Raw genomic sequence first — 16090 nt, 5'->3', positions numbered from 1 at the left:
GCACAGCTGAAGCCCGTGCAGGGTTTAACGGGTCGTAGCCTCTTGCAACGGTATTTTCTGTCTAACACCTTGCCTCTCTTTATCCTCTCCCTACCACCCTGACTCTCCCTATCCTTTACCGATCGCACAGCGTTTCTGTACATTCCCTTTCTCCCCTCCTATGCCTCTCTATCTTTTCTCAACCGGACACCATTTCTGTATGCCCTCTATACTGCCCTGTGTTTCTGATTCTGTTATCTACTGTCCTGCTTATGTCCAAAGGTGTGCAGGGGTTAACGGGGCGTAGCCCCAAACGACGGTGTGAAGAGCACCCGTAGGGCGCGATGAATCAACTAGTATATATATATATATATATATATATATATACACACATTACAGTCAGCCCGGCACTCCACTATAGATGTTAATTGGCCCCGGTTCCCTCAGTGTATAGAGAATTGATGCTGCGACGCTCTGTTAGACCCCCCGAAATGTTGGACCATGTGATGTAAAATTTTTTTAATACACTTTGGGGGTCATTCCAAGTTGTTCGCTCATTAGTTTTTTTCGCAACGGAGCGATTAGTCGCAAACTGCGCATGCGCAATGTTCGCAGTGCGCCTGCGCCAAGTAAATTAGCACAAAAGTTTGGTATTTTACTCACGGCGTAACAAAGTTTTTTCATCGTTCTGATGATCGTAGTGTGATTGACAGGAAGTGGGTGTTTCTGGGCGGAAACTGGCCATTTTCTGGGAGTGTGCGGAAAAACGCTGGCGTTTCTGGGAAAAACGCGGGAGTGTCTGAAGAAACGGGGGAGTGTCTGGGCGAACGCTGGGTGTGTTTGTGACGTCAAACCAGGAACGAAACTGACTGAACTGATCGCAGTGTAGGAGTAAGTCTCGAGCTACTCAGAAACTGCTAAGAAATTTCTATTCGCAATTCTGCTAATCTTTCGTTCGCAATTCTGCTATGCTAAGATACACTCCCAGAGGGCGGCGTCTTAGCGTGTGCAATGCTGCTAAAAGCAGCTAGCGAGCGAACAACTCGGAATGAGGGCCTTTGTTGCATCAGTTCTCTCTCTCTCTCTCTCTCTCTCTCACTCTCTCTCTCTCTCTCTCTCTCTCTCTCTCTCTCTCTATATATATATATGTACAGATGGGTCCACATTTATCTTGACCTTTAATAGGATTAATTGAGACTGGCCAGTCGGACTTAATCCCCTGCTGTAATGACTTAATCCCCTGCTGTATTGTTCTCTGTATTGTATTGCAGTTGAGAACAATAGATGAATGGTTTATGCTAATAAATCATGTTGTGACTAGACACAAAAAACTAGTCAAGATAACGGTGGACCCATCTGTATATATACACATAGCATGTACAGTATATGTAATAGATATACCGCTCTTGTTTGTGGTCACGCACTGATATAAAACCGCCTTGGTGTGCGTTCAGCCACCCAAGGCGTGTGTATATCAGAGCACGACTGCACACCCAAGAGTGGTATATCTAAAACGGCCCCTGTTGTGACAACATTGGTGGTCATTCCGAGTTGTTCGCTCGGCAATTTTCTTCGCATCGCAGCAATTTTCCGCTAATTGCGCATGCGCAATGTTCGCACTGCGACTGTGCCAAGTAAATTTGCTATGCAGTTAGATATTTTACTCACGGCATTACAAGGTTTTTTCTTCGTTCTGGTGATCGGAGTGTGATTGACAGGAAGTGGGTGTTTCTGGGCGGAAACTGGCCGTTTTATGGGAGTGTGTGTAAAAACGCTACCGTTTCTGGGAAAACGCGGGAGTGGCTGGAGAAACGGGGGAGTGTCTGGGTGAACGCTGGGTGTGTTTGTGACGTCAAACCAGGAACGACAAGCACTGAACTGATCGCACTGGCAGAGTAAGTCTCGAGCTACTCAGAAACTGCACAGAGAAGTCTTTTCGCAATATTGCGAATCTTTCGTTCGCAATTTTGATATGCTAAGATTCACTCCCAGTAGGCGGCGGCTTAGCGTGTGCAATGCTGCTAAAAGCAGCTTGCGAGCGAACAACTCGGAATGAGGGCCATAGTTCTATGTGGAGGTAATGTTGGGTGACACGGATGTGTGGCTGCTCAGGTTATAGACCACCACTGTACAAGTCATGTGTGATGAGGGCTGATGGGATATCATGTGAGTTATGTGGTAAATGTGGCATTTTGGGAAATGTTTCTGTCAGACATATCAGTGATAGTGAGGCAGTGATGTGCTGCTGCCCTGTGTCTGTGTGAGACCCGGCACTGGTTACACTGGTGGAGTGATACAGCTGTGGCTGTGTGATGAGATTCAAATGGCAGTGGGAAGTAGATCAGGCCTGAGGTGCACGGTCATGTAATCTTAGCGGCGGGATGTAATGAAGTCCGAGATCGCCGGATGCGCGGTATGCTGGGCGATCTCAGATGTTTTTTTTAAAGGCCAAACATTTACAAGGCAAAACAATGCCTTATAAGTGAATGCCCCTTTAAAAAAAATCTGTGTGTGTGTGTATATATATATATATATATACATACACACATACTCCTTTGAGATACAGAATGTCTGTAAATACTTATATATTCAGAGTTGCCTGTCACGTAGTGTAGGTGATATCCGCTCTCCTGCTGTATACTGTGCACCAGAGGCAAATGACATTAATAGACATGGTGGTGAGGAATGACAGGCATAGCCCCCCGTTTAATAACCTGTAATGCGTCTACAAAACAACGGAAGCTCGAGAACAAAAACTAATGAAAAGTCCCCCAAATCCGCCATCAGTGCTGTGCTATAACAATATAATCCTGACACCCCCTGTCACGCTGCGCATCCCAGTTACAGATTGCAATTTGTCCCAGCTCGCTCTGTTTCTGAGAGCAGCCCACACTATTCCCCCGACTGCCGGTCTCTCCGTTACTGATATATACCCAGTATCCGGGGAGTAGTGTTCCACCTAGAGAGACGGAGGGTCACATATACAGCTGTATACAGCTATGGCTGGAATCACATTGCAGTACACTAGGAGAGTAACCCACGCTCTACTCTGATTCTCTGCTGCACAGCTGCCAGGTAGTAACCAGTAGCTCATGGTACCGGGGAAGCTGGGTCTATTAATTGCAGTCCCATTAAATTAATACAGTACACCACTCCTAAGGGTCCTGGGCGCGATGTATTAACCTTGCGGTCAGGGCCGATTCTAGACCTTGTGGCGCCCAGGGCGAAAGTTTCCAGTGGCCCCTCCCCATGACAGTTGGTGCATGCTGATGGTGCGCGCACCAAAACAGGGGCGTGGCTTCTTCATAAGGAAGGGGCGTGGCTTCTTCATGGGGAAGGGGCATGCCCACAGTTATCCCCCTGTACTTGTGCCCCCCAGTAGTTGTGCCCCCAGTAGTTGTGCCCCCAGTAGATGTGCCCCCAGTAGATGTACCCCCAGCAGCTGTGCCCCCAGTTAATTTCCCCCCAGTAGCTGTTCCCCCTGTAGCAGTGCTCCCTTTAGTAGTGCCCCTTGTAGCAGTGCCCCCTGTAGCAGTGCCCCCTGTTGCTGTGCCCCCAGTTTATTTGCACCCTGCAGCAGTGCCCCCTGTAGTAGTGCCCCCAGTATGTGCCCCCTGTAGATTTGCCCCTAGTAGTTGTGCCCCCAGTAGCTGTGCCACCAGTAGCTGTGCCCCCAGTTGATTTGCACCCTGTAGTAGTGCCCCCAGTAGCTGTGCCCCCAGTAGATGTACCCCCAGCAGCTGTGCCCCCAGTTAATTTCCCCCCAGTAGCTGTTCCCCCTGTAGCAGTGCTCCCTTTAGTAGTGCCCCTTGTAGCAGTGCCCCCTGTAGCAGTGCCCCCTGTTGCTGTGCCCCCAGTTTATTTGCACCCTGCAGCAGTGCCCCCTGTAGTAGTGCCCCCAGTATGTGCCCCCTGTAGATTTGCACCCTGTAGTAGTGCCCCCAGTAGCTGTGCCCCCTGTAGTAGAGCCCCCTGTAGTAGCGCTGCTTTGAAACCCTAAAAAAACCCCCAAACAAACAAAAACCAATACTTACCAGCCTTGCTCCTGCTTCCGGACCGCTGCTGCTGCTGTCTCCGGCTGTCGGCTCCTCTCTATGGGAGAGATGTCATGACGTCTCTCCCATAGCAGTGCCGCACAGACACTAGGGGTCAATTTTGACCTCTAGCGTCAGTCAGCAGCGACGCCGGCTGCGTGTGCCCGCAGCCGGGGAGCAGGTGTGGAGGGAGGGTGGATTAGTAGCAGCTCTTGCCACGGTGGCGGCGTCCTCGGGGTAGCAGGGCCCCAGGCAAAAAGCCTGGTTGCCCGTGGCAAGAGCAGCTACTGCTCGCGGTGTACATCACACCGCACATCGCAGCCATGCTAATCGCTTATGTACTAACATATGCAATTAGTATTGCGAAGGACAGGTCTTCCGATAGGAGCTGTACTTCGCGATGTGTGCCGGTCACTGGACGCGGCAGCCGCTGGGCATGCTGGGAGAAACCCATAGGCTTCTATAGGGTAAGCTGGCGTTACTCTCCGCGTTGGAACACCGGCGTCTGGGATTTTGTACATTTGGAAATGCAGCAAAATCGTGAAAATAGGTTTTTACTGCATTTCTTCTTTAGTACATCCCACCCCTGGCCTGTTCCTGTCTTTGTTTATCATCTGGCACTGAGAATGATATAACCGGCCGATACCTTAGGGATTATCAGTGAGATATAGGAAAATAACGCCATTCTGAATTGTGTAATGATGTCTGCCATATTACCACAATGATATCAGACTAGATGGGCCAAGTGGTTCTTATCTGCCGTCACATTCTATGTTTCTATATCTTACTTAGGGTAATGGCCCTCATTCCGAGTTGTTCGCTCGGTATTTTTCATCGCATCGCAGTGAAAATCCGCTTAGTACGCATGCGCAATGTTCGCACTGCGACTGCGCCAAGTAACTTTACTATGAAGAAAGTATTTTTACTCACGGCTTTTTCTTCGCTCCGGCGATCGTAATGTGATTGACAGGAAATGGGTGTTACTGGGCGGAAACACGGCGTTTCAGGGGCGTGTGGCTGAAAACGCTACCGTTTCCGGAAAAAACGCAGGAGTGGCCGGGGAAACGGTGGGAGTGCCTGGGCGAACGCTGGGTGTGTTTGTGACGTCAACCAGGAACGACAAGCACTGAAATGATCGCACAGGCAGAGTAAGTCTGGAGCTACTCTGAAACTGCTAAGTAGTTAGTAATCGCAATATTGCGAATACATCGGTCGCAAATTTAAGAAGCTAAGATTCACTCCCAGTAGGCGGCGGCTTAGCGTGTGTAACTCTGCTAAATTCGCCTTGCGACCGATCAACTCGGAATGAGGGCCATTGTCTGACCCCTATGTACACCGGCCTGGGTTGCAGAACTTCAGGTGTCTCTGTACAGGCCCAAAAACAGGCTAAGGCATAGGGGTGGGATTCTTTGGGCCTAATTCAGAGTTGATCCTAGCAGCAAATTTGTTAGCAGATGGGCAAAACCATGTGCACTGCAGGTGGGGCAGATGTAACATGTGCAGAGAGAGTTAGATTTGGGTGGTTTATTTTATTTCTGTGCAGGGTAAATACTGGCTGCTTTATTTTTACACTGCAAATTAGATTGCAGATTGAACACACCACACCCAAATCTAACTCTCTCTGCACATGTTATATCTGCCTCCCCTTCAGTGCACATGGTTTTGCCCAATTGCTAACAGAATTCCTGCTGCGATCAACTTGGAATTACCCCCATGGTTTTGCCCAGTTGCTAACAAATTTGCTGCTGTGATCAGATCTGAATTACCCCCTTTGTCCCCTTCATATTGTGACTTGCTGATCTCTTTGCTGTCATGCAGTGTCTTTACAATAAAGTTTTTTTTTTTAAAAGAATAGTGACTGCTTACCCCTGCGTAATACACGTAATCACCCCCTAGGTTATTTACTACTATACATCTGTACATCTATGTATTCACACACAAAATCAAGGAGACAGGTTCTTATCTCTTTTTGTTTTTCTTAATATGTAAAAATATAATACAGGTTGAGTATCCCTTATCCAAAATGCTTGGGACCAGAAGTATTTTGGATATTGGATTTTTCCGTATTTTGGAATAATTGCATACCATAATGAGATATCATGGTGATGGGACCTAAATATAAGCACAGAATGCATTTATGTTACATATACACCTTATACACACAGCCTGAAGGTCATTTTAGACAATATTTTTCATAACTTTGTGCATTAAACAGTGTGTGTACATTCACACAATTTATTTATGTTTCATATTCACCTTATACACACAGCCTGAAGGTCATTTAATACAATAGTTTTAATAATTATGTATATTAAACAAAGTTTGTGTACATTGAGCCATCAGAAAACAAAGATTTCACTATTTCACTCTCACTAAAAAAATTCCGTATTTCAGAATATTCCGTATTTCGGAATATTTGGATATGGGATACTCAACCTGTATAAAAATGATAATAATTTTTTTTAAATATAGTATATAAAAAATTCAAATAAACAACCATGTCAAAATATACTATATAAAAAAATAATACAAATGAAAGTATAAAATTAATATTATTTTGACTATAATAGTAATATTTATATATCAATATAAAATAAAATAAAATAAATATATCTAAATTAAATAACAGAATAATCTCTGCAGGTATAGTAATTGCAGACAGTGTCTCCTCTTCCAGCGGCATCAATGCCGGCTGCATCTATGCTGGGGGTGTCCCTGCCGGCTGCGTCTCTTCCAGCATCTCTGCCGGCGGCGGCCCTGCCAGCTGCGTCTCTTCTAGCAACACTGTTGGCGGTGTCCCTGCCAGCTGCGTCTCTTCTAGCAACACTGTCGGCGGTGTCCCTGCCGGCTGTGTCTCTTCTAGCATCACTGTCGGCAGTGACCCTGCCGGTTGCGTCTCTTCTAGCATCACTGTTGGCGGCGGCCCTGCCGGCTGTGTCGCTTCTAGCATCACTGTCGGCGGTGTCCCTGCCGGCTTCGTCTCTTCTAGCATCACTGTCGGCGTCCCTGCCGGCTGCATCTCCTCCAGCATCTCTGCATGCGGCATCCCTGCCGGCTGCGTCTCTTCCAGCATCTCTGCCGGCGGCGTCCCTGCCGGCTGCGTCTTTTCCAGCATCTCTGCCGGCGGCGTCCCTGACAGCTGCGTCTCTTCCAGCATCACTGTCGATGGCGTCCCTGCCGGCTGCGTCTCTTCTAGCATCACTGTCGGCAGGGTCCCTGCCGGCTGCGTCTCTGCTAGCATCACTTTCGGCAGCGTTCCTGCCGGCTGCGTACTTTCTAGCATCACTGTCGGCGGTGTCCCTGCTAGCTGCGTCTCTTCTAGCATCACTGTCGGCGGTGTCCCTGCCAGCTGCGTCTCTTCTAGCATCACTGTCGGCGGTGTCCCTGCCAGCTGCGCCTTTTCTAGCATCACTGTCGGCGGCGTCCCTGCCGGCTGCGTCTCTTCTAGCATCACTGTTGGTTGGTTTCCCTGCTAGCTGCGTCTCTTCTAGCATCACTGTCAGCGGTGTCCCTGCCAGCCGCGTCTCTTCTAGCATCACTGTCGGCAGTGTCCCTGCCAACTGCGTCTCTTTTAGCATCACTGTCGGCGGTGTCCCTGCCAGCTACGTCTCTTCTAGCATCACTGTCGGCGATGTCCCTGCCAGCTGCGTCTCTTCTAGCATCACTGTCGGCGGTGTCCCTGCTGGCTGCGTCTCTTCTAGCATCACTGTCGGCGGTGTCCCTGCCGGCTGCGTCTCTTCTAGCATCACTGTCGGCGGCGTCCCTGCCGGCTGCGTCTCTTCTAGCATCACTGTCGGTGGTGTCCCTGCCGGCTGCGTCTCTTCTAGCATCACTGTCGGCGGTGTCCCTGCTAGCTGCATCTCTTTCTAGCATCACTGCCAGTTGGCGTCCCTGCCAGCTGCGTCTCTTCCAGCATCACTGTCGGCGGCGTCCCTGCCGGCTGCGTCTCTTCTAGCATCACTGCCGGTTGGTGTCCCTGCCAGCTGTGTCTCTTCTAGCATCACTGTCGGCGGTGTCCCTGCCAGCTGCGTCTCTTCTAGCATCACTGCCGGTTGGCATCCCTGCCAGCTGCGTCTCTTCTAGCATCACTGTCAGTGGTGTCCCTGCCAGCTACGTATCTTCTAGCATCACTGTCGGCGGTGTTCCTGCCAGCTGCGTCTCTTCCAGCATCACTGTCGGTGGCGTCCCTGCCGGCTGCGTCTCTTCTAGCATCACTGTCGGTGGCGTCCCTGACGGCTGCCTCTCTTCTAGCATCACTGTCGGCGGCGTCCCTGACAGCTGTGTCTCTTCTAGCATCACTGCCGGTTGGGGTCCCTGCCAGCTGCGTCTCTTCTAGCATCACTGTCGGTGGTGTCCCTGCCAGCTGCGTCTCTTCTAGCATCACTACCGGCGGTGTCCCTGCCGGCTGCGTATCTTCTAGCATCACTGTCGGCGGTGTCCCTGCCAGCTGCGTCTCTTCTAGCATCACTGTCGGCGGTGTCCCTGCCAGCTGCGTCTCTTCTAGCATCACTGTCAGCGGTGTCCCTGCCAGCTGCGCCTTTTCTAGCATCACTGTCGGCGGCGTCCCTGCCGGCTGCGTCTCTTCTAGCATCACTGTTGGTTGGTTTCCCTGCTAGCTGCGTCTCTTCTAGCATCACTGTCGGCGGTGTCCCTGCCAGCTGCGTCTCTTCTAGCATCACTTTCGGCGGTGTCCCTGCCAGCTACGTCTCTACTAGCATCACTGTCGGCGATGTCCCTGCCAGCTGCGTCTCTTCTAGCATCACTGTCGGCGGTGTCCCTGCCGGCTGCGTCTCTTCTAGCATCACTGTCGGCGGTGTCCCTGCCGGCTGCGTCTCTTCTAGCATCACTGTCGGCGGCGTCCCTGCCGGCTGCGTCTCTTCTAGCATCACTGTCGGTGGTGTCCCTGCCGGCTGCGTCTCTTCGAGCATCACTGTCGGCGGTGTCCCTGCTAGCTGCATCTCTTTCTAGCATCACTGCCGGTTGGCGTCCCTGCCAGCTGCGTCTCTTCTAGCATCACTGTCGGCGGTGTCCCTGCCAGCTGCGTCTCTTCCAGCATCACTGTCGGCGGCGTCCCTGCCGGCTGCGTCTCTTCTAGCATCACTGTCGGCGGTGTCCCTGCCAGCTGTTTCTCTTCTAGCATCACTGTCGGCGGTGTTCCTGCCAGCTGCGTCTCTTCTAGCATCACTGCCGGTTGGCGTCCCTGCCAGCTGCGTCTCTTCTAGCATCACTGTCGGCGGTGTCCCTGCCAGCTATGTATCTTCTAGCATCACTGTCGGCGGTGTCCCTGCCAGCTGCGTCTCTTCCAGCATCACTGTCGGTGGCGTCCCTGCCGGCTGCGTCTCTTCTAGCATCACTGTCGGTGGCGTCCCTGCCGGCTGCCTCTCTTCTAGCATCACTGTCGGCGGCGTCCCTGCCAGCTGTGTCTCTTCTAGCATCACTGCCGGTTGGGGTCCCTGCCAGCTGCGTCTCTTCTAGCATCACTGTCGGCGGTGTCCCTGCCAGCTGCGTCTCTTCTAGCATCACTGCCGGCGGTGTCCCTGCTGGCTGCGTCTCTTCTAGCATCACTGTCGGCATTGTCCCTGCCAGCTACGTCTCTTCTAGCATCACTGTTGGCGGTGTCCCTGCCTGCTGCGTCTCTTCTAGCATCACTGTTGGCGGCGTCCCTGCCAGCCGCGTCTCTTCTAGCATCACTGTCGGCGGCGTCCCTGCCGGCTGCGTTTCTTCTAGCATCACTGTTGGCGCCGTCCCTGCCAGCTGCGTCTCTTCTAGCATCACTGTCGGCGGTGTCCCTGCCTGCTGCGTCTCTTCTAGCATCACTGCCGGTTGGGGTCCCTGCCAGCTGCCTCTCTTCTAGCATCACTGCCGGTTGGGGTCCCTGTCAGCTGCCTCTCTTCTAGCATCACTGCCGGGGGGCGTGTCTGTAGACTGGACAGCTCCTTCTTCTACCATTACAGTCTTGCAACGGCAACTGAAACAGCAATTAAGCTATCTGATGAAGCATCCCCAATACATCCCTTCCAGCTGCGTCTTCGTCAGCTGCATCTCTGCCGGGGGTTTCCCTGCCGACTGCGTCTCTGCAGTCAACGGTAGCCTCCTTTCCCGTAGAGATCGATTTTCTCCGCCTGAATGACAGACGCGTATCCTGTCCCTCGCCTCATAGCTGAACCTGAAGGGTGATTTATAAACACAATTTACTTAATTTAATTTTTTTTTCTTTCTAAATTTCCCAATAAGATACTTTTGGCGGTCTGCTCGTTAGACAAGTACAAATTGCACTCACGCCATGTGTGCTTTAATTGATTAGGTTTCGAATCATGTATAAAGCCAATCCCCCTATTGTGGAAACAATGGTTGCTTCTCAGGCCAGCCTATGGTTGTCCTCTGATCTATAGCCTGAAGGCTGTGATTCCTTATCCCTCCTTCCCAGATAAATAACACTGATATAATCACGCTTTAATAGAAAACACTTAGCTGCGCCTTATCTAATATTTATAAGACTCATTTTGCTGCTTTTTTCTTCTTCTTCTGATTAAGGGGAAGACAAATACAGGACATTTATCCCTGCGCCCGGTGACTTGTAAATATTTATCTTGTAGTGACACCCAGATTACAGGGCTCATTAAACGCACAACGCCGCCTGGCCAGCGATGCAGAAGAACCTGCGGTTGCATTTATTTATGTAAAACATCTACTTTTAATGTTCACTTTGGTGTCAGCAAAGATCGGCTGTACTCGTACGTCTCTCGAATGAAACAATACGACTCCTGACAGAATTCTAATGGAAATAAAAGCCGGATCAGCTGATTTCCAGATAAAGCTATAAGCCCAAAACTTCATTAGCATTTAAAAAAAATATATATCCTTACTTATTTTAGCGGCGGCACCGTCAAACGTGATATCGATTTCAAAGGAAACATATGTCTGCGATTTCATCAGAGGTGTCTGTTTTTTGTGTCCTTTTTATAATTTATATCTCTGTCCGTCGAGCAGGAATAAAAGAGTACTGATACTGGGTAATAATGACAGCAGAATATACAGATCAGAACAAAGCAATAATTACAATACATATCCTAAAATGATATCTACTATGGGGCATAGGAGGTTTAGAGAGACTTGTAAAGAGGGAACCACCATATTTCTGCAACTATCCAGGTTTAGGTGGGACAGACCCTGTTTGTAATCCATAAGGCTGACTAGGCTGAAGCATAGGGGCCCGCAGATACTAGGGGCCCGTCAAATCTTTTTTGCTGATGCGCTGTTACATGCACCCTAGGGCTCCAATGATTAAAGTGATTTGCACTTTGCGCCGTAGCAAAGCACACTCGTAGCCAGATGAGGTTTATTTTGAGACAATGGGGAGGTGTGGGTGGTGGTGGGGGGGGGGGGGGGGGGGGAGACACGACTTCATCTTAACTGGGTATTGGTATCCGTGTGAAAACCTGAAAGTGTAAATGATGGCATAAGCTTTGCTTTCCAAACGTCAGCTGTAGTGGGTAAAAGACTGAAGTACCGGTGGGGGCCCCGAAAGACCAGTAAGCCTAGGGGCCCTGCCATGGTATAATACGACCCTGGGTTTGAGTACCCTGACCCCACAGTGGAACATAGCCATGCGGGTGTGGTATGTTAGATAGACTAGACTTAGGTCCATAGTGTCTAGGTCAACTACTATTGGTCAACAGCAAGTAGGTTGACATGGACTCTAGTTCGACAGGGACTCTAGGTCGACATGTACTAGGTCGACATGAAAAAGGTTGACAAATGCTAAATCCCTCACTCAGTCACTCACTCACTCGCTGACTCACTCGCTCACTCACCGATTCATCACTGAGTCTCTTACTTCCTGATATGTTAGGAAGATGAAATGTAACACAGGTATTCTTTAGGTGGGAAATTAGAAAACTACGTAATCAGAATTTTAATAAACCTCCCCTAAGGGGATGAAAAGGGTGTTGACATAATGACGTCCTTACCGATGTGTGGCTTGCGTTGCGTAAACGATAACGACCAAATGGACAATCAGATCAAAATTTGGATTGCACCTTCAGTGTGTAGAATTTAATAATCTACAAAAATGCTCCTGTCACTTTTTACCGTATCTGCTACGGGTGCTCCTCGGGTAACGCCAAGAACCACGGATTAATATTTACTTACATTAAGACGTCTCAAATTTACATCTCTATAAATTTACCAGCTAGTAATGATTAAAAAAATCATATTCGCACGTGATAATCAGGTGATTTGCAATTTAAATCAAGCCTGGTATTTATGCTGTTAGGGAAATAAATTATAACGATTGCTTGAGCAGAGCGGACGCTGTTTAACCTGCGGATTGTTTTACAGCTCACTGGGGCTTCGGGTGTCTTGTTTATAAGTGGAACTATCCTAATGATAAATGACCGTCTCGTGACATTTACCTGCAGCGTAACGGCGTGCCTGATATGTGCCGCAGCCTATTTAATACCGCCTTTGTCATGCATAAGTCTGAGCGTGCAGACGTGTGGTATAATCACAGGCGGATATTATATCTGCAGTCACCGAGAGCTGACGTGCTCGTACATTATATTGTCACTGTGGCTTCTGAGAGAAAATACAGATGTATCATGTCAAACGCATACACTCAGGAGCCGGATCATTGTCTCCCGGCTCATCGCTTACACTTCAGGTGACGTTAGGAAATATTTACAGAAGCACCAATGAACATGTTCCGCAACAGTGAATGCTGGGTAAGGGGGGCGCTTGTCTTACTGTAGCCCCTTTGTAAAAGTGGTGGCATTTGGGAACCTGTCTGTCACCCAATCCTCTTATGGGGGCAGATGTACGATGGTGCGCTATGAGCATTCAGCTGGTACCGCATCATCACGATGTATAATGCGGCACTTTAACGAATTTACACAGCGCATTGTCCCGCTTCGTCCTGAGCGCTGTGCCTATACCTATTTGCTGCCCTCCTAATGTATTAACGGCGGGACTATCACCGCTCGTTAAGTCCCCTCCGCTACTTCACCAGGTCAGGGCCGGCGCTACAGCACTGCAGGTACTTCATAGTGTTTTTTTTTTTTTGTTATTGTAATTTCCAAAAAAACAACTTTATTGTTCGTGGACAAAAGTCCCGGCCGCGCCTCCTCCTCTCTGAGCTTCCTGACACATCCGGCGACGGCGAGCGCCCAGCCTAATCCCGCATGCGCCTCCGGCCGCCAGCTGCGCAAGCAGGGCGAAGGGCAAAAGGGCGCATGCGCAGAAAGCCAGCGGCAGCAATACCAGCCTAGTCAATGTGGAAGAAACGCTATCGCGGGACAGGTGAGTTAACGCCCTCCCACTTCGGCAGGCACACATATAATACATTGTGGCGGAGGGTCCGGCCGTATCACCACGATAATGTGGTGATAATGTGGTGATACGCCCCCAGGCACATAACTTCCGTTAGGACGTTTTTCATACATCTCTCCCATGATGTCTTATGGTTTTGCTACATAGGCCCAAATGTATTAAGCCCTAACAAGAGATAAAGTGGAGACGGATAAAGATTGATAAAGTGCCAGCCAATCAGCTCATAACTGTCATGTTGCAGGTTGTGTTTATAAAGTGACAGTTAGGAGCTGATTGGCTGGTACTTTATCAATCTTTATCCGTCTACACTTTGGGGGTCATTCCGAGTTGATCGCACGTAGCAACTTTTTGCTGCTCGTGCGATCAACTAGACGCGGCCTATGGCGGAGTGTATTTCTGCATAGCAGGGCTGCGATTGCTTGTGCAGCCCTGCTATGCTAAAAAAGTTTCCTGCAAAACAAGACCAGGGTCAGACCTACTTACCCTGTGCGACGGATCCAGCGATGAAGGTCCCGGGATTGACGTCCGACATCTGCCCTCCAAACGTCTGGGCACACCTGCGTTCAGATCTCCACGCCCGGAAAACGGTGAGTAGACGCCCTGGAACGCATCTCCTCTGTCAATCTTCTTGCGATCGCGCTAGCGATCACTTTCTTTTTTCTTCTGGTCGTTGCATGCGCTGTTCCGACCCGTTCACACCGCAGCGAAGAACCGTTGCGTACGAACGGGTCAGAATGACCCCCTTTATCTCTTGTGAAGGCTTCATACATTTGGGCCGTTGTTCCTAGTGCACCACGTACAGTACTGCACTTGGTAAGAATAAGTGTGAGGTTCCCCTGCAAGATCATTAAACCTAGAGCGCTTATGTTGTACTTGTGTTCTGGTTTTCCAAGATAGTCCTCGTTTTATTTTTGACCGAAATATTGAACTCATAGTACATATCTCCCCATCCTTCAAACTCCTGATGAAGCTCAAAGTAACAGGACCAGTCGGAAGGGTTACCTCTAAACATCTGAACTTATTCCCATCTCCCAGCTGTATACGTTTAGGTGGGATCATAAGAGCCAAACTTATTAAATGATTTGGGGAGCACAAGTTACCCCACCCCAATATGACTGAAAAATGCCATGAAATACATACGGCGTTTGTGGACAGGGCAGTCACAATTTGGCCAGGAGGCCGGAGTGCGTGTGCCGTTCACTGTGGCTTTGTATGTTACAGCGGCGGTGCCACGTGCACTTGCCATGATGTGCCAGCTTTCAAAGGGTACTTTTAGGGTCGGGCAATCAGATGGGCGTGGTCTTGGGAGTTGGAAGCGCTGGACGTGCCCCTGGGACATGTGACCGTGCCCCTGGGACATGTGACCATGCCTCTTTCTCACGTGCATTTCTCCAAATCTGCCGATTTAGACAAGATTTCCTAACATACACCAAAGTGATTACATTACATATCGATTATTATTCCAGACCTCTCAACATTCATAGATGCAAAAATGGGTCTTTAAAAACCCTCAATTCTTTATCCTCCCATTCCCCGCTATCCATCCAAAGGCGCCATCTGCCACCAATCAAGCTCACCTTTGAGAAAGCCTCGCCCATTTCTTGGTTTTACATTTTAGGGTGCAGATCGTGGCGATTGCTGGATAGGATCATACTTTTAAGACTTTATATATTCTCTAATGGAAACATATTCGCTTATTGACATACTGTAGGCTATACATAGCTGGAGGATGACGTTGGCCTCTATTCGGCGGTAAGGTTTTGTTTGGTTGCGCGGCTGTCCAGGTTTTTCAGTAGAGCACTAGGTGATTGTGCAGGTCCTATGTACTGATAATTGCAGACGTTGAAGGCCACTGCACAACCTTGGACATACATCTTAATCACGGCTGGATCATAGTCTGAAACGGCTCCTGCGTTGTATATGGATGAATAACTTGACCTTGGCTGCTGTCTCTGTTTGCAGATAAAGTACTGATGGCGTGGGATGACGAGCGCTGAGTCCGGGCTTAGGAGTCCTGCCTGATTTTTCCATTGTGGCCGTCTGACTTTAGGGTGACAACGTACAAGTGACCTTATTTGTAACGCAAATCACGACGCTGTCTATTCATTGACTCATGTTGATAATATCCTGTTGTTGAAATAATATCCTGTTGCAGTGATGATTTGAGCTTATTTATACAATTTTTTTTTAATATCACTTGACTGTGGTTGCTATGGAAACTGCCCAGTGATAGAGCTCAACATTGATCCCTAAACATGAATATTGGGCATGTACCACAATGAAAGACATGTTCACAAGTCAGACACTTCTGTAGCGAGTAGGGGAGAGGGTGATAGCGCCCAGGCTACAAGCCGTTTTACCCTGCGTAATACAGAGTGTACCGCAAAAAGTCCGACCTACTCCTAAATACCAACCACTCATTCATTTAAATGTTTTTGTATTTCATGCTTCTTACCCTGTACAGTGCCATATTTTCCCCTATTGGCAGATTTTGGAACTACATTTGTTTTTTCTCCCCCATGCCTTGAATAGTATACTCACTAGACTCGCCTTAGTCGTGTCTGCAATTGTAGTAAAATCCTTGGTGTACAAGTGTGCGTCTGACTGTAGTGACTGAGACACCCAGGCGCACATTCTCTGTCGGGGTATGGCCTGCATTGTGGGCGATTAAGCATCTGGCTATCAGACATGCCTGCTGTGACACGCCCATATCACCGCTTAAAAGACAGTGGATCTCCTTGTGTCTGAAC

The 16090-nt window shown here is 49.2% G+C and overlaps 2 protein-coding genes across 2 annotated transcripts in view; one reads left to right on the top strand and one right to left on the bottom strand.

Annotated features, from left to right (window-relative positions):
- The window catches only part of CHST8 (carbohydrate sulfotransferase 8), a 475169-nt gene that overhangs the window by 79582 nt on the left and 379497 nt on the right, over positions 1 to 16090 (top strand). The window lies entirely within an intron of this gene.
- On the bottom strand, positions 6712 to 7464 carry LOC134968792 (proline-rich protein HaeIII subfamily 1-like). The gene has a single exon (XM_063944276.1). The coding sequence runs from the start codon at positions 7462 to 7464 to the stop codon at positions 6712 to 6714; it is 753 nt and encodes a 250-aa protein (XP_063800346.1).

This window comes from Pseudophryne corroboree, chromosome 11 (assembly GCF_028390025.1).
Source record: "Pseudophryne corroboree isolate aPseCor3 chromosome 11, aPseCor3.hap2, whole genome shotgun sequence".
Classification (NCBI taxonomy): Eukaryota; Metazoa; Chordata; class Amphibia; order Anura; family Myobatrachidae; genus Pseudophryne; species Pseudophryne corroboree.
The sequence above is the reverse complement of the archived record's forward strand: the minus strand, read 5'-3'. Positions and strand labels throughout refer to the sequence as shown.